Source organism: Triturus cristatus, chromosome 10 (assembly GCF_964204655.1).
Source record: "Triturus cristatus chromosome 10, aTriCri1.1, whole genome shotgun sequence".
In the NCBI taxonomy this organism is placed as follows: domain Eukaryota; kingdom Metazoa; phylum Chordata; class Amphibia; order Caudata; family Salamandridae; genus Triturus; species Triturus cristatus.
Window position 1 is genome coordinate 156,477,004 of NC_140593.1, and position 23,159 is coordinate 156,500,162.

Genomic DNA, 23,159 nt, shown 5'->3' on the forward strand with positions numbered 1-23,159 from the left:
AAATGAGCCCCATCTAAAGACTGTTTTCAGAATAAGGCATGGGATTTATTTGGGTAACACTCCAACAAAAAGGCTTTCCCAGATGTCAAATGAACAACATTCAAAAGTCTATAGAGATATATATGTGTATATAATTGCAAGCAATAATATCTCACGTAGAAGTAAGCAAAGGCAACTGTTAAATACATGGAATAAAATACATGAAACCAAATACAAGCAGATAATATGAACATTGTAAGAAAGTGGCTCTGTATATACTGTTCCCAAATAGGTACAGTGTGCACAGTCTTCACAGTGGTTTGGCAGAGGCTAAAGTTAGATATAACCTTACTCTCTAAAGTGGTAGCTTGGTCGAGCACTAAGGCAGTATCAGAGGACAGTGTGTACAGCATTTGTTGTACACACTCAGTCAGCAAATGGTCTCACACACTCAAGAACTAAACTCTAGGCCAATGGTTTGCATATAAAAATATATGCTTGTTTTATTTTAGAACCAACAATAGGTATCAAAATATACTTTTTCAGAATGAGATGCTTTAGATAAATACTTTCAATAGGCAATAGACTTTTGAATGCAGTAGCCACAGTTGTTGCAATAGGCAACACAATTTCAAACACAATTGTACATTGAGCTCAATGGGAATTTCTAGTTAAATGCAATAGATTACTTTTTAGATTACTTTTCTTACCACAGGACTGGATCCTCGATTCAGTCCTGGGACATCTTCTGTAAACAGTTGAGTAAAAACGTTTTGGTTACAGTAGTGATTTTTAAGGAATATTATTGTATTTTAAAAGGTGACACTTAGAAACTTTTTCACATGGAATCACCAATGTTATCTTATGGGAGGAAATTCACTTAGTAGGTAAGTGGGAATATGGGTACTTTTTCTAAATCAGTGTTGGATCCTGAATCCAGCACTGGGGCATCTCCTGTAAACAGTTGAAAGAATGTGTTTTTGTTATACAGGTGATTTTTTTAACGAATATTTGTAAGTTTGCAAAATCGACACAAGAATTTCTGGCAAAAACCAGGCAATGTTATCCTATGGAGGAAAATCAAGTTATAGGTAAGTATGGTTGTAATTACTTTCCAGGGTCAGTGCTGGGCACCAAGATCCAGCACTGGGATCTCTCCTGATAACAGGTGAGTAAATTTGTTTTCGTAGTTCGGCTGATTTTAGATGACTATTTTAAAGTTTAAAAACTCGACACTTCGAAGAATTTCCAAGTGAAACCAGTCAATGTTTCCCTATGGAAGAAAAGTGAGTTATTGGCTTTGGGGTAAGTACTCGAGTGGCAGAGTTAAGGTTCTGGGAATAGACTCAGGGGTATCTCAGGGTCAGGTAAGTACAGTTGTTACACCCTTAGCGGCACAGGGGCAGCCGGTGCAGAGTGAGTTAGGCCCAATGTTATCCTATGGGAGGCTGGGGGCCTTTGGTTGGTGGCTGCTGGCTAGCGGGCCACGTGGCTGTGGGAGCTGGGCTCCTGGTCACTTGCTCAGGGAAAATGGGAAGTAGATTGGAGTAGAAGTTGCACTGCCAGGGGCACTCGGGTGGCTGGGTGCAGGGTGCTTTTGAGCCGTCGGGCGCTCAATGGAGAAGCTCAAGAACGAACAAAGGCTGCAAGCTCGGGAATGAAGATTCTTCAGGTGCGACCACCACTTCGAGAGGTAAGTTGGGTAGCTGGAGGATAGGTAGGCACCCAGGAGTTGGGCACAGGGGGCCGCAGGGCGCCGGGTGCAGGGGTGCCTTTTGGTGTCAGGAAATCTTGCCCTCTGCTGGTCGCGGTTGGAGGGGTCCCTGGTTCTGAGGCTGCAGGCGTCGGGAGCGTCAAGGTGGGTCCTTGGGTGCTGGATTCGGGGTCACAGTCACCGAGGGGACGTCCTCGTGGTCTTTGTCCACTCCAGCACAGGCCAGGCTTGGCGGGTGCAGAGTGTGCAGGGTTCGCGGCTCCTGGCTGATGCCAGGGGTCAGTTACTTGCTTTGTGCAGTACCACTGCTCGTGGGAGTCCCAGTTGCTTAGAGTCACAAGGTAGCCAGGTCCTCCAGGTTTTGTGAGGTTGCCGACTACTGGAGATGCCGGGGTTTAGCAGGAGAAGGTTTGAGGGTCGAGAGGCCGGTAGGGCTGGGGCCAAAGCAGTTGGTGTCTTCCTCTTGTTAGCAGCTGCACGGCGGGTCTTCTTGTTTCTTGATGATCTTTCCTTGTTTCGGAATCTGGATCTGAGGAAGGAAGGTTCAGGGTGCCCCTCAATACTAAATTTAGGGGCATTGCAGGTAAGTAAAGGGCAGGGACCAATGGGTCCCCTCCCTGGGGAGGGTACACCCCCTATCCTGCCACTCTCCTGTGGGAGGGCGCAGTAGCCTAGTCCTGATTGGGCAGGGCTTCCCATCTTCAAGATGGCGAGAGCCCGCAGATGTGCTTCACCTTGCCTCCCCCACCTGATGGGTGGGGTTGGCAGAGGCTGGCACACCCCCTTTCCTTCCTTGGGGTTTCCGGCCAGTCTTCCCACCAGAGTGGGGGTCAGAACCGGTAGGGGCCAGTTGCAGAGTACAGCAAGTGGCCTGGAGAAGCTCAAAAAGGCAGCATGCCTTTGAAGCTTCCCCTGCCCATCCTGGGGGAGGAGACCTAGCACCTCGCCCGGGATGTGCATTGTTGCAGGCCCAGGAGAGCGGATGGCTCTCTACCCAGGGGTCCAGCAACAGGTCTGCTGTGTGGCAGCCTAGGCAGCCCCTCAGACAAGACGTGGATTGTAGGTTAGGTTAAGGGGGCATCTCTAAGATGCCCTCTGTTGTGCATTGTACATTAAATCCCACACTGGCATCAGTGCGGGTTTAATGTGCTAAGAAGTTTGATATCAAACTTCTCAGTCTTCAGTGTAGCCATCATGGTGCTGTGGAATTCGTGTTGACGATCTCCCAGCACCATATACTCTTAAATGGCAGCACTGCACTTGCAGTGCCCAGGAATGGACCTGGGTACTGTAGGGGCACAGGGCTCATGCACCTGTACCCACACCACTGGCATATGGCACCCAGCTAGAGGGGTGGCTGATGTATGCCAGGGCAGTGTGTTGTGGGCATGGCACACAGGGATGTGTGCCATGTCAACTGTTCTGTTCTGCATCCAGACACTCAGCCGTGTGTGTGTGTGTATGCACACACACCCACACAGGGCCTCTAAGGGTGGCGCAATAAGTGCTGCAGCCCTTAGGGGCCTTCTCTGGTCACAAGGTCCTGGGTATCTAGTGTACCATTTACCAGGGGCTGACACGTGGCCAGAGATGCCAATTGGGTTTAGGCTTCAACACAGTTTTAGGGAAGGAACATAGGCCCTGGGTACCTTATTGGGAGGAGTCTAGGGCACACTCATTCAAAGTACATCGGCAATTCAGCTAAAAGTGGGGGCATACCATGCAAGAAAGATGGCACTTTCTCACAAACGTCCACTGCAAGAAATTGGAAAACTATATACACTAAATACATCAGATGATTATAACCACTGAAGACTTGAATGTGAACACACACACTCACACATCACAATGCCAATAACTAAAAATAACACCTCAGATGATTATAACCACTGAAGACTTGAATGTGCACATACACACACCACAAAGTCAATCAGAAAAACACCTCACCTGATGCAAAACCATCTTAGCCCACTCCAGACTCTGGGATAAACAGCTGGGGTTAAGAGCCTTAGCAAGCCGGGTTCTGCTGAAGTAGACACGTCCATTTTCATTCAGATTCCAAAATCCTTGTTTCCAAGTCAACACATCCAGTTTTATAATTTTAAAGAGCTAGAAGTTTCAGAGAGGACATCCTCTGCGCAAAGGAAACTTACTGGAGTTGGCCACTCTCCATGCAAGCACTCCACAGGCAAGAGTTCAAGCGTATCCTTCTGTGCCCCCACATGTTCCATCACCTTATCTTAACAAAGCTTACAAAAGTCTCCAACAATACAGGAAACCATCTTCCAAAACAACCTTGAACATGAATAGCCTAAACAACTTGAGTAATCTTTGGGCCTGTATGTGCACACAAGTTCAAGCTAGACAGTCAGAATTCAAGATGGCATGAGGGCATGTCAAAGCCAATAGTAAGAACTTCATAATACTTCCCAATGTACAGCACAATACACATTTGTGCACCACTGCCTATAGCATCACACACTTCACATCCCAATGTACTACATAATGTACATTTGAGCAGCACTGCTTATCACAATGCACTCCAAGACCAAGAGGTACATTCCCCACCTCTCTCTCTCTCTCTCTCTCTCTCTCTCTCTCATGCTTTCAAATGCACATCCCACACGTTCTGTTCCTGGCAAGGCTGTTCTACTCTGTGAAAGCACTCCCACTCTAAAACTACAAGGTTACACTAAAGAAATCTTCAAGGAAAAGTGCACATTCAGGAAAAATGATGTCATACATTCAAGAAACATCTAAAGTCAATTAAAAAAATGGTAGTCAAAGGTCATCATGTGGTCCCAATATATGAGAGTGCCTCGAACTACAGTGTTGCTAATAACTTTGTCACCCGTGGACAAATCTCCACAAAATGTTCCAAAAAAGTGCTTTCTTACTTAGTTTCAGCATGGAAAGTTTGGGGGTGATCGGTCTAGCAAGGGCCGAGAAAAATGGAGGGTCCTCAAACGCAAAGTCCTTGTGCATTTTCCATAGACTTCTTTACGCAGGGCTAGAGCAAGAACTGCTGAACAGAATTACACCAAATTTGGCACGAAGTTAGATCTTGGTATGCAGCATCTTTCAAAATTTGCAGTGTTCAGGACGTATCCGAATGTAGTAAGGCTGTTTATTTCAGTACAAGGGGGCCAGATAGGAAAAAGACCTTCCCCCTGCTCTAGTCTTTCTGATACGTGGAACAGTGAGCAAGTTTTTGTTGCTGGATCTCAGAGTCCCAACTGGACAATAGGGTTTAAGCTTCTGGGTAAGGTAATTGAGACCTTTGCCTGTTAGGGACTTGCAAGTGAGGCAGAAGACTTTGAAAACAACTCTTTTTCTGACAGGCAGTCAGTGCAGAGATTTTAGGAGAGGAGCGGTCCGGAGGGAAGATTAAAAATAAGATGGGCAGCTGTGTTTTGTATAACGTGAAGCTTCAAAAGTAGTGTCATTAGACTACAGCAATGCCCTACTGGCTTCTGCTAATCTGCTGACAATGAGCACTTGTACCAGTGTTTTCCTGGTAGAAATAGGAAAAAACAGGTAGGGCCTTCCTCAGCAAGCGCATCATATGGAAGCATGTACCTACAGTGGACAGAACCTGCTCTTTCATAGTTAGTGTGGTCTAGACGGAGACAGAGGTTCTTAACCATCAGTTTGGGAATGGGTGCTATGCTAAGTTCTGCAGACCACCGGTCTGCCTACCAGAGCTGCTGGGCTTTGCCAAACAGCATGATCTTGGTTCTATTCATATCTAACTGAAAGGAAGTTGGTAGACATTAAGGCTGCAGCTGTTTTAATGCCTTTTGCAACATTTTGCTTTGCCTAGAACTTTGTCAAATGTGATGACCAATTGTGTATCATCCGCATTGAACAGAATTTCAACGCTGAAAGGTTTGACAGTTATGGCAAAGGGGACGGCATAGATGTTGAAGAGCGTAGGGCGTAAACGGGAGTTCTGAGGCACGCCCTTATCAATTGACATAGTGCAGGATTTGAAAGAGCCCAGAGAGATGGTTTGGGTTCTGTTTTATAGAAAGTCGGAAAACCATAGTAGGGCAGTCCCGTGGATGCCAGTTTTGTGCAATCTTTGAAGTAACCTGGAGTGGGACACACACACACTGCCGAAGTCCAGCAGCACAAGCATAGATGGTATGACAGTGCTGAGGGTTAAGTGCATGTGATCGGTGACTGCTACTAAGGCAGTCTCTGTGCTGTGTGAATATCAGAAACATGACTGTGATGGATCCAGGATGGTATTAGCTTCCAACTAAAGGTTTAAAAATATTTGTAAACTCCTAGATAGTTGTATAAATATCTAGGAGCATACATGGATGCTCAACTAAACCTCAGATCATCTTTCATCCAGAAACACCATTGCATACAATCTTCAGTTTGATTTCAACCTGCTGCAAAAGAGATAGGGAGTACATCCCATCGCTACCTGATCCAGGTCATTGGTGCAAAGTTTTTACCATCAATCACCTATGGTTCCAAACTATTAAAAGGGTGCGACAAAACCACAAAAATCTTGTTCCAATCGACACTCTCTAAACAAATATTTTCCCTCCCAAAACCTACTTCTCAATCTGAGGTTAGACTGGAGTTTGGTTGTTTCAACAAGGCCCAATAAGTAGTGAAGCAATAGTCAAGTTCTGTCGGAAGCTAAGATCATTTCCTTTAGATTCATTAGCCGGCATGTGCTGGTTAGAAATGGGAATACAGAACCACAGCAAAAAATCCTGTATTAAGCCAGTAGCATTGATCAAAACTGCATAAGATATGAAGGCAGCTTTTCAGGAAGTATGTGGGTTCTCCCACAAGGATGTTTGAAGAGAAGTAGTGCATAATGGTGAATTAAATGTATTCTTATCCAGTAACATTGTCTACAGCTGTACAGGGTTTAAATGTAAGCAGAGGGTATCTGTCGCAGTTGCCCCAAACAAACATTAAGGAAAGTGTGTGGCATGCAGGTAATTGAAAGCACAGTGACACTATATGTTAACAGGGAAAATGTACAGACAGACTGGACATTTAAGGTAGGCAACTCTCCCACAGGAAAGTTTTAGGAAAGTTTTAACTTGTACATTTTAAAGCCTAGTTAGGAAACAACATTTTTCAAAACTGAAGCAGCTGTCTGTAATAATCAGTGAATCTGTCAGAGCCTTGGTCCTCTGCAACAGGACCCCCAAAGTCCACCTTCCAGCTGCACCAGTTTTGCAAGCAATACAGTAAAATACCAGAGTGGGCAAAGAGGGTGGTAGGGTACTGCAGAGAAGAAGATCTGGAACACAAAGCAGGAACACTGAGTAACTGCTATCCAATATTCACCAACAACAATATGAAACACCATACTATGTCTTTACCTTTAATTAGGACACTCTCATTCAACTAGTAAAAACTATCTGTATACTGCAAAGAAAATAACATTTCTATAATCTGTATGTTATCACTAATCAAGATAAGGAGATTCTATACACACGGTTCAGTTATATATGTATAACAGAAAAACAGTGGAAAAAATACTGGAGAAAGATTACATACCATCAAGCGTTGAAAGTTCGGGGGAGGAGGCCCCTAGCCCGGGAATCCCCAGATTGCGGCAAATACAAACAAGGAGAGGCAGAGGAGTGGTAAACAAGACAGCAGCAAACTAAAGCGAACAAGGTCAAAAGGGAAGAGGCAAACAGGGAAGCGATTAAAAGAACTAGACACCATGGAAGACATTCTAGTAATTAACCCTACTTCAAAGAAGCTTAACAAGAAGCATACAAACTTATTGAACAAGGGCTTCACATCAATGGATCTAGCTACATTGAGGATAGATCTGCACAAGTTTTCAAGAAAATGTAAACTGAAAAAATACTTTGCGTTAAAAACAAAGAAAATGAAAAGTTTGGACCAACAGCATATTTCCCCAATAACAGCTGCTGGCCTCAGTCATCTTAAAGGACTATCTAATTTGGAAACTGTCTCGGAGGGAGCAGAGGTTTCCCCATCATTGGAAGAGTAATCTAATATTGAATTTTGTCAATGTATGGGAATCCCTATGGATGCAAGTAAAAGCAGTCATTGTATGATCCAGATTCTGCCCCAAACTGCCACTAGCAAACAAGGTAGATATCTTTTAGGAAGTAATGATGAGGGACCTAATAAGAGATCTTGCACAGAAAAGAAGAAAATCCAAATTCCATCATTTGAACATGAAGGATGATTGGGTGGTGGTCAAAGACTTACAAGACGAGAACCTGATTATAAAGGCATCTGATAAAGGTGGTAATATTGTTGTAATGGAGCGCACAAAATACATCAAAGAGGCAGATCAATGATAAAGAAAACTATGAACAACTAAGCTATGATCCTTACGATGAGCATATGAAGCTATAAAAATGATTTTCCTATTAGACTAACAATTTATTTCTTGCGTAAAGTGTGCAAAGATCTTTTAAACCCACCTGGTAAGCTGATAGTCCATTCAATTGGTACTCTCCTGGAACAGACATCAAGGTTCATTGATATTTTCTTGTTCCTATGTGCCTACCTTACCTTCGTACAGTAGCAATTCCATGATTTTTCTTTTTTTTTTTTTAAATTAAATCGAAACCATTACATCCCATGGAAAGCAGGCTACTTGATGGCCACAATAGATGTGGTTGTCCAATACATATCTATAGAACAAGTTGATGGCATGGAAGCCTGCAGATACTTCATTAGGTCCAGGTCTGTCAGTCTGCTTGAACATAGGGAAATGCTCATGGAAACGCTGGATTTTTGTTTAACCCACAATGTGTTCCTGTTAGATGAGAATTATCTACAAAAGAAAGGGATTGCCATGGGCACATCGTTTGCCCCCAACTTTGCCAACCTAACAATGGGGTGGTGGGAAACAGACAGTCTGGATGGAAAAACAAAGCTGTAATAATGGAGTATGTGATCTTTTGATTACGATTTATTGATGATTTTGTTTTTAATTTGGCAAGGGAGTGAGGGAGATCTGATCAATTTTATCCAATTATTGAATGACAATCGCCAGAAACGCAAGTTTACCAATGAGATCAATGTTCCCGAGATAACGATTTTTGGATGTGAAAGTTTATATCCAAGACCGGAAGATATGCACTAAGTTACATAGGATACTCACAAGGACGAACAGTTTGCATCAGACTAATAGTGCACATCATAGCGCACTCAAATAGAGCATACCACTTGCCAAACTTCTAAGAGCAAAACGCAACTGTTCAGAAGATGAGTAATTTGCCAAACTAGCAGATGACATGTATCAATGTATTATCCAAAGTGGGTATCCTACAACTGTATGAGATGACAATCTGTGTAGAACTTGGCAACGAAGAAGGACAGAACTTCTAATTCCAAAACAAAACCAAAGGGGAGAGGGACTGTTAGATAAGAACAGATACATCCTGGATTACAATGCCTCTTGTCCTGAAGTACAGAAGTTGATCACAGAAAATTGGAAACTACTGAATATGGATGATTACCTGAATGAATTTTTACCAGAACACCCCAAAGTGACTTAAAAATACAGCATCCCTGGGAGATCTTTTAACAAGAGGTTTCATGAGAACTTGTAGTACTTAGACTCCAAACTGGCTATCATTGAAACCAAAGGGTTTCTGGCATTGTCTGAAAAGCAAAGCTTGCTGTTATGGCCAGGAAAGAACATCCTTTATACTACTGCACCATGGTAGATAGAAGTGATTAAAGAACAGATCACTTGTTAAACTACTCATGTAGTTTGTTTTGGAGTACATGCGTGGGAAGAAATATATAGGGAGCGCATTCAACAAACCTGAACTGCGCATCTCACAACATCTTTGAGCAATCTCCAATAGAGACTTCACGTAAGTCATGGCCAAGCACATCTGGAATAATCATGGTGGCAATATATTGGACATGAGTATTTACGGTATCCAGAAAATCATGAAACCACTTAGAGGGGCAACCAGGAGTTGGTATAAAGTAAATCTGAATCCAGGTGGATCATTATAATGGGCACGAAGGTGCCCTGGGGTTTGAATGTAGATGCTGAACTTTATATACACTTGGGTTAACTTAAAGATAGTTCAAAGTGATATCCTATATTACCACACATTATACTTTCTACACATTCTATTGTCTTGTGGCAGAAAGACTTAGAATTAGCCCTTGGAATACTGAGATTGATTGAATCCAGCACTTCACTTTAGACGTGAAATGATCTGGTAAAATATGCAGAGTGAAATATATAAATTGATTGATGTAAAGCCTTATAGTGTGATATACTGCATTTTTTGCACACTGCACTTTCACATACATTAGTTTAGAGTGGAAAGATTTGGATTCATAGTATGCAATGTAGAGACTAATAGAGTCGAATTTCGAATGTTTGCACATGGCACTTTTCTATACAACTTTCTGTATATAGTGCTTTCCTGTGGTATAGAGACTTTGAAGTAGTGTTTACAATCTAGAGATCAATTACATCCAGCACTTTGGCCCACAATTAAGAGACGAGAATAGATCTGATGCAATAGATAACATGATCAATGTACAGTTTGACATCGCTATATACACACACTTTTTTTTGGTACATTGCCCTTGCTTACAAAACGTTTTTAGAAGGAAAGGATTTGGATTGATTTTATGCAATGTAGAGATTGGTCAAGTCTCATAATGTTTGCACATGTTACTTCATGTACAACTTTAGGACATAACAGCTGAGGAATTAGAATCTATCTCATTTGATATAGTAATTGAGAGCACAAGACACTTTATTCGCTAGAACTCTTTGTTGGTTAAATCTTACCTGCAATAGATGAGGCCAGATCCCCCTGGTTAGGGAATTGAAGTTAGTTTCATAAGAAATTGAAAGTGAGAATATATATTATTTTCAAGAGCTGCAAAGAACAGTGTTATTGATCTACTAACTGGGAGTGGGTGTATGATCTCTGTAAACAATCACAAAGATTGGTGTAGCTGTATGCATGTTGATTGGAAAATGTAATGTACCTCAATATATAATTTGTACTTTACAATGTGGAATGAGTATGTATTATGTAAGGGTGTTCATTAATGAATCCAGCACGTGGTCTCTCACAAGAATGCACTATGTACTTTATAGTATAAAAAGGAGATGGTATAGAAATATTTATTAATGAAAGTCAGAAGATTCCTGGCAAATGATGTGGTCTTTACACAAGTGAACTCATGAGAATGCACTATGCACTTCATAGTGTTGAATCATAATGATACATAATTATTTATCTATGCCATCAGCAGGCTCATGTAAAACACAGATATGAATGTACATCAATATATATGTGTACTTTATGAGCTGGAATCAGTTATGAACTAGCAAAGTTGACAAATAATGAAGTCATTGTGCTTATGCAAGGTAACAGCACTTATAAATGGTGGTTGAACTGCCTAAGTCTCTCTGAGAAAATCCACCACGCAGTTTAGCGTTTTCACATGGGTGATTGTGCGTGTAACGGGGGAGGTGATCCTTTCTCTTTAAAAGTACACTCCTCACATTTAGAAACTCTATGGCTAGCTGAAGGCTCTGGCCGAAATGTGTCACCACTTGTATCTTTTTTGCACTATGGAGGATGAGAATATAATAAAAATTGATCGGCAGTACCTGTGCCGGTTGTGCTTCCCATTCTTTGTGCCGTTCTCACATTTAAAGTTGTAAGCAAAAACGCCATGGAGGAAAACGTTTTTGTATATATATAGCGTTGTGGTCTCACACAGAGGAAAGCTCACACTCCAAGATATCTTTGCCATAATAGTTTATTCAAAAGGCTGTCGTGTTTCGACCGGAATGGTCTTTGTAAAAGCCATAACCTTGAAGGCTGCCCCATTTCCTTTAAACACAATACATCAACTTAAAAATAGTGAAGAGACTTGTAACACAGTGCTACAAAAAATAAAGACATATTATTCTGTTGTAAAGCCCTTTGATACCTTCCGGTCTAGCTAGCGCTATGTAAAGCTCTCAAATAAATAAATACACAGGTTACACTGGCTCATGCAATTTTTACAGGATGAAAATCTTATGGTAAATTGATGCACATATTATAATCCTATCACAAATCCATTAAAAAGCAATATTACAGCAATCCGCAATTTCAATGTAGAATATTTTCTTGCAGTTGCTGAGTGGCTAAGCATTCTAAATGAACTAACATGGAAAAATGCAGCATATATTACATTTTAGCCTAAAAGATTGTTATTAATGATGTAGAAAACTACCATCTGATATTGCGATCTTACTCATTCTTGCAACTGCTAAGTGGTATTTTTTATCAAAAACCAAGCATAATCTAAGCCATGTGGCTTCAGGTCAGAACTGATAGCGATTTATATGTGTAACACATTACGTAAACAGAGTGACATAGAACACTATATAGTGCAAACTACATTCCACAGTGATAACAAAAGTTCTCAACCAAAAAAGAAAAAAGGAAATCCAACATCAAGGGGACCTTATTCTACTCTCACAGAACTCCTCGTACATCAACATTCAAATAATCCATACCACCAACCAATTCAATGCATTAATACAATACATCTAGAGCGAACCATTCTTCAAAAAATAGTTTTCTCAAACAAGTTTTGTTATCAACATCAAATGTAGGCGAGAGAGAAATGCTGTCCTGTCAAAATATTATGAGCATGACGCAGACCCACATTGAATGAGAAAATTTAAAATCCATATCCTTGTATTTACTAAACGTTTGCGCAAATGGGTATGGTGTTTATCGTTCGCAATAATTATACCAAATAAATAAGAATCTAGGCTTCGTGTAGGGAATACATGACCACTCATGTCTGTGGGTTCACTGGTGGTATTGTCGTCAGAGGGCAGGCATGTTTCTATGTTCATGTTTTAAAACTAGCACTTGTAATAAATGAGTGTCCATGCAGTAACATAATCTGATGTGCTAAGGTGAAGTGCTTCCGCATGTTCAAGAAATCAGCTTTTTTCAAATTTGGAAAGAAATTGATTCTATTTTTCCGTGATGCTTTTTGTCAAATATGATGGAGCTTCTCGTCCGCGGGTCATGGGGTCAAGCCAGATGTATTTAGAGTGGGCTCTTCCCTTTAATTTGTTAGCTCTCCCACCTTTCACTGCAGACTGCCACTGCCAGGCTATTCCCAGAATAGGAAATTATTGGGGGGTTCGCCCATCCCATAAAAATGGCCTGGGGCTACGTCCCTGCTTAGAGCTTTCATATGGAATGGGGGAAAGTGCTGAGAATTTTTCTCAAACAAGGTCGCCGAACCCCCTTTTACAGACACCTAAATAAATCTGAGTAGGCAATTTGAAACATCCTTTAATTTTTTTTAAATTCACGCAGCATCTTTTTTGACTTATGTCTTTCACTTCCGTTCATTCTTGAATCTTGCCCCTTTCTTATACATTTTCAGTCATATGCTTTGGCTGAGAATCTATTCTGACAGTATAGGGTGAGAATATTAAATCCTGCACTGATTGTACAATCTTAGTCTGTAGAAGGCAGCAATGTTATTTTCTTAAGACAATCTGTATATTATAGAACAATCGCACTCGCTTGGAGTCAAATTCGTGCACCTAAGTAAAAAAAGGTAAGAAGGTGCAACTTGGTTGACCCTCCTGAGTAAAAGGGTGTAGAATATACTCAAAACTGCATTATCCCGAACAGTGGACAGTGTCACCTAGATGCACTCTGTGAAGAAGTTCCAATAACTGTAGACCACAATTCTTTGGTTTTTCCTGACAATTTTGTTTACAATTATTGGAACTTCTTCACAGAGTGCATCTAGGTGACGTTGGCCACTGTTCGGTATGATGCAGTTTTGAGTATTTTCTTAAGACAGCCATCCAGGGGTAAACAAAGATGGTTTCCTATTCAATTCATACAGATCATACTTCATACGATACAAGCGTTGTAGAGATGCGTGCCTCCAGTAGCACTAGTGATAATGCTGTAAAAGGTTTTTCTAATAGATATCATCAAAAGCTGTGCATGGCATGGCTTCCTACAATAGGCAGGGGATGGCTCTACACAATTTCAGACTGAGTGATGGCTGGGTATTGATTTATGGCTCTGCCCCAGTTCCCTCAAGGACTGTGACTACTGGTTCCATGTGACCGCAAACAATGGGCCCTTGCTAAATGGACAGGGAAACCAAGCGACAAAGACACGTGGGAACAGATAGTGCACGGAAGGATGCAAGCTTGATATACACATAGAGTAGGCCCTTTGTGAGACCAAATCACATTTAGGGGGAGAACTTAGTGGACTGTCACCAATTCCACCCTTGGTCGGTCTACGGCCACCCAGAGGTCCAGGGGTAATAAAAGGTCATGGAAACAGGATCAACATAATCATGGGTAATGACATGGTGCCAGATGACTGGTGCCGTGGTGGTGTCTTGCAATGACTGTCTGTCATCTGGCCCAGTTCTTACTCAACAAACACTCATTCTCCTACTCTGCGGGATTATTACTTAATGGGTGACAAATCTGGACACTCCCTGCATATTACCAGGTAGTAGGTGGCAAATATGAGCATGACCTGAGGATTACTTTGTGATGAACGGTAAATGTTAGTATGTTCTGATGGTTGTTAAGGGATGGTACGTTGACGAATGGTTGAGTGATGCGGCAAGTCATCTGGGAGACTGCAGATTTCATTGGATTGCACTCCAATGTGGAGTAGTGAAAGAGAGAAATTGTTTTAATGGACAGAGTAATGAAGGCTCATCCTACTCTGCAAGCCTGGGTGGTAGCAAAGAAGAGTAAAGTAAACTATTTCAAAAAGTGGCCTTATAACTAATCGGGGAAGCAATAATGCTGAAAGAAACATTTCTAGTTGAGAGCATCTAGGACAGTGCATCAATGAGCAGGCAGAAAATGGGTTCTCCAAGTGGGACAGGAATTCTTACAATTAATTTGCTTGGAAAAGGTATTAGATTAAGACACTTGCAGAATCCAAAATCTTAAATAACATCCTGACTACCCAAGGGTGGTGTAACAGACATTCTGATGAATTTCCAAGGGAGAGAAAAACTTATTTTCCTCAAAACATTTGAAGAAATTTAACAAAAAAACAGCAGGAGAAAGGGAGTGGGGCACAAAAGTGCAGGAAAAGGATGAAGGAAAACCGGTAGTGAGAGAAAGGGGGAGGGATTAATGGAAATGGATTGACTATTGAGACATGGGTAGGAATCAAAGTACTAAGGAAAATCAAGGGGTAGAGGTCCTCGAGTGTAGCCTGTTGCAGAGGTGATTGGGTATAAGGAGGTATAGATGTTTAAGGGTGTAACTGATTGAAGGGGTTTTGGAGTATATATAGGGATAGCGATACTAAGGAAGAAGTATGGTAACTGTAAAATGATCTTGGCATGTGTACTGCTATTAGGATATATGAATTGGTATAGGTCCTTTGGTAACACAGATGTACTAGATTTAGGCAGGGTAGAGGCATGGGGCATATGTAGGTATATAGGGATTAGAATATAGGTAGATGAAAATATAGGTACGGTCAGTGATACGAAGGAAATAGACACAGGGTAGAGGGCTTTTGTTATTGCGAGGAATAGCAGTCATAGGATACATGTCAATATAGGTATGTAAATGGATAGCTTGGAATAAAGGTACCTCTGCATACCTAGAGGTAGCAGCACTACAGTAAAAATAGGGGTGAAAGTACTTCAGAATAGGCATTGGAATTGGTACAAGGGTAAGGGAGGTAACAGTACCTAGGCGACAGGCAGAATTTGAAGACTGGGGAAGAGATAAAAGCATTGTTTTGAAGGAAAGGGAGGGAACTGACCAGAGTACAAGAGTAGGAAAGCCTGAAATAAAGAAAAACCGGAAAAAGAGAGCCTGGCATGATGGTAGCCAGGGAGTTGAAAGGGAGCCTAGAAGAAACAGATAGCAGTTGGACTTTTTCGCCATAAATGACACGCTCCAGAACCGATTTGATATTCTGGGAAATAAGTTGGAGACTGCTTCTCCAGGGCATGTTTCCTAAAATCACTGAACCTAGCATAGGCAGGGCTAGCCACACACACCTGCTCATCTCCACGATATTCTCGCGAATGATACTGTGCTTTACAAAGGCACATACCATAACTTAATTTGTTGGCCTCCTATAAAGCAAAATGTTGATTTCATTTGTAGATCTGGTGTGTGTGGCTATTGTAAGGGAACAAACAAAACATTCATTGCTTCGACTTTGATTGGCTACCATATTTAATTTAGCTTTTTGTTTACAATTTCCCCTTGCAGACAATTTGTCTCATAAAATGGATGAAAGAGAGCTGTAAGATCCATGGCTTTTTGCATGGGTTCCAAACATCCATTGATATTCACTCATATAGCATATTTGAGCTCAGCACATGGCTGTCTGTAAAATGGTTGCAGTGAATACAAAGATAGGGCCCTCATGTGCAAAATTCCTTTTTTTTGCTGCAAGGGTCAAATTGGAGCCCTTTCAACCTCAACATTTAAATTTCAAATATACAAAACCCACTTTGCAATTCAGTAAGTAACACAATAAATCGTAATTTGAGTTAGCAAGTAAATACCGAATTGGCATTTGAAAGCAATGTGTAAAACACCAATTCCTTAAGTTATGGATTAATATTTTGTGATCGCAATCTTGTTGCAAAACATTATCATTTGATCACCAACTCAAGAGGTGGTAACGTTTTGTAGACGGGAAGAGGTCCCCAGAAGACCCCTTCCCTTTTAGGAATGTGGACAAAAACATTTTTGGAGCAGGCAGTAATCCTTGGTACCACTGTCTGCTACTAAAAAAGCTGTTGCAGAAGTGGTAGGCTGACCATAGTAGGTCACATAGCCTGTGACGCTAGCTAATTGTAGTGAGTCACAATTTGCGACCTACGTCATGCACATTGAGGTAGCTCAAACTGCAAAACACTGTGATTTGGTATTTTGTGAACCAACTGTTTAATACATAGGTTGGTTCACAAAATACCAAATCTTTTGGTAGAAGTCGCTGCTCAAACTACAACTACTTCTACAAATCCATTATAGTACGTTCCAAATAAGAAATAGCAAATTGCAAATCTGTATATTGTAATATTCAAACATGAAGCCCTTGGTTTCTATCATTCTCAACCAATTAAAACAGTATGTCAAATTAATAATCTAGTACAGAAACTAAACACCATTCCTGAAGCTTGAGCCTTTCATCTCACTCAACCAGTTACTATACGTGCAGTTGTATTTGCTAAGCTATAATTCATTTTAAAGTTTACCTCAACGAGGATTTGGCATATACCAAACCTAAAATTACTGCATTTTGTTTACTGATCACATCAGAATGACGTCTCTTTCTGTGCTGTAATTCTGTTCTAAATATCTGCGTTGACTGTGGTTGATGAACAATCAACATTTATCTGGTGATGTATTACTAGTGTGAACCTATTGTTTCTTTCTATTTTAGGCCCGTGTTGTGGCCGTCCTTGACTGGGAATTTTCATCAATTGGGCCGCCTGTGGCAGATTTGGCTTACTTTTCTGTGCCTTCTGCTATGAGGCCCCGAACAAACGCTGATGGTTATAGTAAGTGCATCTTTGATCACCACGAGGAAGTTGTGAAACTTTTTTTTTTTTTACTTCTGTGAAATTACTTTCCATTCATAGTAGTTATTTGTTTTAGATATCTAACTATTGTTTTTTTTCTTTTTACTTCAATAAATTGCTATCTAATACAAGAAGATCCTAAAAGAAACACAGTGATGATTTTCCCTATAAATCAACAGTAGTGCATTTCTCACTACTAGGAGTTATCTAGAAGCAATTAGACTGAGTATCTTAGATTACAAATGTGAAGATAACTAGCATCATGTATCAAGGCAGGTAGCATTCCACAACAAGATTGAGCTTGGAGATAATTTTGTACATGAAGATTGACAGATCCTTCAAATATCAAACTACTTAACTTAAAGGGTATAACTGGGTTTTGAAAGTTAATGTCTCGTTTCAGAAAGGTCATTCAATTACGTACCACATTTTCTGTGGTATGATGCCATGTCCTATATTCACAAGATTATACATTCACACAAGGGAAGTGTCGCTCAAGGCCGCCTGTAGACACCAGTTCTCTCAATGCAATTAAACATACCTATATGTAATTCTTGGTCCAATCTCCATGTTTTTCATGTATATCCGATCAGCTGGCCCATTTTGGATGTATACATGCTCTTTTGGATCTTTCTGCAGAATACAAAGTAGGAAACCTTTTACTCACAGCTAGTATGTTCATGGAGCGTTTGCACCACAAATTTCTATTACAAAGAAACACAAATTGGGATTTCACATGCTCCTCTTTACCTTGAGTCACTTCATCAGTGGGCCAAATGATATCTTATCATTTGGCAGCTTAATATCTGATACACATCATCTGAGGTTGCTGAGGAAAATAGTATTTTCAAAATCAATCCATGCAAGATGAAGATTGAATCAGCATAGACCTCTTTCACAAAACCTCCTTGTTACTTACATATGCAAAAAGTTCAGTTGGTGTAGCATATAAATTCTATATAGTGATTCACAGCTATTCCACTTACTCGTGTGTAACAGTACACACCTACCTGTTGTACATTTATGCAGTGCACTATCAGAAACTTTAGCCCTACCTATGCTGCTACACAAATATTGTAACAAGAATATTTACAACCAAAAGATCATGAAGGTATGCGTGTATGGTTAAGCATAGATTTTCTGTACTTTACTCCACATCTGTAGATGTGGAATAAGGAATAGTATATCTACACTTACCTATATGTACTTACTATCTTGATATTCCTGTTGCAATAAGTCTGTAGCACACAAATGTACACAGCTAGATCAGATCCTTTTGGGAATTAACCTGTCTTTTCATTTTGCAACCACCTTCAAGGTGATCTATGTTTGGCATTCACGTACTATGTTTTTTCTATTTCACTTGCATTCCAGAGCTTGAAGATTTGATTTCAGTATATTATTGCTGCAGAAATGTTCCTCTGCTCTTAAATGACTGGAACTTCTTTCTTGCACTAGCCTTCTTCAGAATGGCTGCGAATTGCCAGGTAAAGGTCTGATTACTGCAGCATATAATCTTATTATACGTCATTTGATTGGCATATGCACCATTCTCTAAATACAACTGAACAAGTAGGTCGTGATTATAACTTTGGGGTTGATTCCAATTAAACCTTCATTTGCACCCAAAAAGTGATTGCGAGTTGGATGCAAAGAAACCCATGCTGTGCAGCAAGTAAAATCTGTTTTAAATCAGAGGCAAAATGCACAAATGCCAGTTTGCATATCCAGAATTGCTGAATTCATGCACATTTTGTGAAAAGTTATATATTCCAGCTAGTAAAGCTCCGAATTGGTGCAGATTGAACACCCACTAATTATCAGGCTCCATTCTAATGGTAATTGGGAGGTGTCGGTTTGCATATGCATGTTTGCACAACTATTGTGTTTGGGTCATTCGTCAATTAGGAAATTGTATTTATTATTTTGGATGAGAATATATAGTAAACAATTATTGAATTGGCGAATAGGAAAGCATTGAGTTTATTTTTAGTTTAAAGATTAATGTTGAATCCCAGTAGTATTGTGACCAGTGCTGAGCAGATTTTCTTTTAAGTAATATGTGCCGTAATGGATTTCTTCAACTCAAAATTTGGTACCCAACTCAAAATATAAGTGCCAAAGTTTCTTTTGACCCATATTGTATTTGTTTGAAACATTTTGGAAAAACACGGATGACAACACACAGTACGTTTATAGTTTTTTTAAAGTTGGAATTGCTTGTCATGCAATACTGCAAGTTATTTCGAATTTCTTTTAGTTAAAATATATTTGAAAAAAATATTTGTAGGCGTTTCAGAAGTTGCAAATATCACCTATAGATTTAAAAAAATCCTTCCTGTTAAAATTCACACAGCATAAATCCATTCCACCTACAACCCACAAGTACAATAGTATTCAACATCTCACAGAGACCATTCCAATTTTATGTTTCAATAATTTCTTGTTGGGGATATAGGGTATAGTTTAAAGAAAAGTATTGATCCATCCTGCAAAAGCGGCCCTCAACCTTAAAATAAATTAAATGTGAATCTATTTCTGAATAAAGATTTCCCATCACTTATCTATACTTCTCTGAAACTCGGCTGTCAAATCAAGGTCCGAGCATGTCAAAAAAACAAAAGAATCCGCAAAGATACTTAGTAATACCTTTGAACTTCTGAAACTGCCCAAACTCTGATGCCCCCTTTTTTGCAAGAGCGCCCTCTATATATCCCTATGTGGGCCAAGAAACCTCACCTCTGACACCTGTAATTCACTCCAGATAAAACACAGTGACTGCCTGTATTAAGAATAACCCAGATGTCAAGTGGACTACCTACAAAAAAAGCTTTGGCTGAATTGACATGTGAAAATGAGTACTTCTTTCCCAGATGTTCTAACTTGGGCCTCATTGAAAAGCCCAAACATGCTTTTGGTCCACGAACCATCCGCTTTTTTGTTCAATTTCTATCGGCACTTTTTTTCTCGACGGGATATCTGATTTCAGATCTGGATGGGACAGAAGCCTGTACTCACCCATCCCTGCTGAGTTCCAGTGACTCAATGCATTTGTCACCTGCACTCTTCAGTCCACAACTTATAACAGCACCACTACAATTCCACTATCTCCAGAAGTATCCTAAGAGGGTGTTTCCCTGCTCAGCCTATCCCAAGACATCCAGTATCTCTTTTCCAATCTCAGGTGGGAGAGACTCTGGCAGGATTGGAAAGGGGTACCAGTTAAACTGAGATGAGTGCCCTTAGAGTGTCCAGGAGCTTGATTTTTCAACCAACTTTAATGTGAGGCCATCTCATCACAGTTCCATGTTTATCCAAGGTCTGAATGCCTGCACTGTTGAGGTCACACATGGAGTGGAGCAATATCTTTTCCCCAGCAGACAAGCTCTTCTTTCATAAGGGTCTTCTGGTGGATCTCTCAGACTGGACTTGGTAACTGTTGTGTGTGCCTGGAAAATTCTTTTTACTCCTCAACCTTTCAGACATGGAGGCTTACTGCTCTTAAAGGCTTAATTCGCAGACCCTGCATTTTGTGGACCTGTTGAGCCCTCTCCGAAATGCAGCAATGGTGGCTAAATCATGTTGACTGGGGGTCTGCGTACAGGGTAGGCAGACCTGCGCTGGCTTTAAGAGTATCCTAAATGAACACTACAACATGGAGCCACGGCTGCAGACCAGGAGACAGAGGTTGCCATGTTTAATATGCTGCTGCACATGAGTATCTACATTCATTAGTAAAAACTCCTGCCATGGCTATAGTTTAACCGTAATGCCCATAGTGTCCTGTGCCACTCGCCACCTCCTCTATGATTACTGTGTGCCCTGAGTAATCCTGTAACTCTGGGCCCAGGCACACCATATGCACAATCATGCTTATTGTGTAGTCCAGATCTCTGCATCCAGGCCAGAGAAGGCTAAATGGGTTGCTTTAGGTTTCTCCTCCAATGAGGAGACCCCCACTTCAATCCAGTACTGAGCTCACTGATTTTCCCTACTATATCTGCATCAGACTATGGCACCTGGAAAAGTGCTAATATGATAAACCAGGGGCTCACTCTTCAGTGCTGAGATTCAAAAGCATCTTTGTACCAGGCAAATCCTGCCTCCAATTTAAAACACTCAGATTTTACATTATAAATTCCTCTTTTAATCATAACTGATCTTAAAGAAATACCTCATATTCCACAAGTCCAGAAAGAACACCCTTAATAGTTTAGATATGGAAATCTCATTTCTCCACTCTTAGCTCCACATGCAACCAAAATAGGCAAACTCCAGACCACCAAATCTATCATAGCTAACTTTAATAATCCTCCATGACAGTCATGTACATCTTGGTCTCAGCGTGTCTCACTCAGAATCTTTTGCTGTCTGCTACCCACGCTGTGTGTCCCCCAGCCACAGTGTATACATGCTTGCCTCCATCTTTGAAGAGATTCATCTGTCCATCAGGACAGGTCCCTGCTTAACTGAAGAGTCCATTTCTTTCTAGTTTAGGGAAAGCCATGTAATTACTGGAGAAAGTTTTTCCCCCCTTCTACTCTGTCCTGCTGTTTCTGTGGCAATGTATACCTTCAAATGCACATGTCCACTTGAATCATCTGTCCATCATCTCATGCAACTCCTCCACAATCTTCAGACCCAAGCTTACTTCAGAATTGCTGCAAGTACCCTCATTTTGCAATCATCTTTGTTCTTGGGGACCTAAACCCACACCAGATTGGAGAGTCATTCCCTTTCCAACCCTGGGCAGGGTTTTACACATGCCTATGGCTGGAGTGCAAACCTTTCCCATTTTAGGATGGAAAAAGAATGAGAGATGTCTGTGAATGTCAACAAATGTCCATGTTTGTGGGCGTTCAACTTCCCAAACTAACCATGTCGTGGAGCACCCAATTTCCCACTCCTTGAATAACAAACATTCCCACAACTGTAAATAGGTTTTCGCCTTCTAGAAATCCCTTTGTGAATTCCTACAGGAATAAAGCATGGAATTTCGGTCATTAACTGATATTTACGATTAATTTCTGTTTCTGGATAGAGAGTAAACTGCTTCAGGGGTTGTACCTGGCCCTGGCTGCAGAGCCATAGTAGGGCAGACCCCGGGACATCAGAGGCATACAACCCCAGCATAAACGTCAATTCACCAAAAAGCCCGGGGTTGCAGAAGTGGCGGCATACACCATTTGACCTTTATTTTCACACACACACACACACACTCATGCTTACACATACACACACATTCACACATGTGCACTCTATAAAATAAACACACTCACTCGTATGCACACAACGTACATTTAAACATTTTTTTACTTGCCTCCGCCATCAGGTAGGGTCATATTCCTGCTAATTATACTCCATTCTTTATTACACTAATAGTAAAGAATATAACATTTTCACTAGAGGTGTAAGTATAAATTGACCGAAAACAAAAAGTGGAGCCTCCATTAATATCCATAAGGATGAGATACCCCGGTGTTCATGGCACTGATTTTGCTACCTCTGAGGCCAGGGGTTGCAAGGGCAGTGCCAGTGGTCGCAAAGAACAAGCCAGGTGCAGCAGCTGCGACCCCTAATGAACCCTAAATGAAGTCTATGGCATGCAGGCAGAGGCCTAGTAGCCCATGCTTGCCCCATGGCTCCCTTGAATGGTGTCTGACACAGAGATATTTACCTTCTCCCATGAGCCATCCTCACAAATATTCCCTCACCCGTTTTGGAACACTACTAAGCAAGGAGACCACCACAGGCAGAAAACCTCAGATCTCCATTGAATGTCCAGCACGTCTTTCCAAGTTCCTTAAGAGCCAACTTTCCAATACCTCAATTCAGTTTATGGATAGTTAATGAGGAATCCAGAATCTAT

The 23,159-nt window shown here is 41.0% G+C and overlaps 1 protein-coding gene across 4 annotated transcripts in view; it reads left to right on the plus strand.

The window, feature by feature from the left end:
• LOC146789127 (acyl-CoA dehydrogenase family member 11-like) overlaps positions 1-23,159 on the plus strand; it is a 286,543-nt gene that overhangs the window by 237,295 nt on the left and 26,089 nt on the right. For all 4 annotated transcript variants that reach the window (XR_014969747.1, XM_085630012.1, XM_085630011.1 and 1 more), the window contains exons 6-7: positions 17,152-17,269; positions 18,665-18,777. Coding sequence is in view for 3 of the 4 variants with exons in the window: in XM_085630012.1 (XP_085486138.1) it covers positions 17,152-17,269; positions 18,665-18,777 (231 nt within the window). In the remaining variant the exon portion in view is untranslated. The remainder of the gene's footprint in view (positions 1-17,151; positions 17,270-18,664; positions 18,778-23,159) is intronic.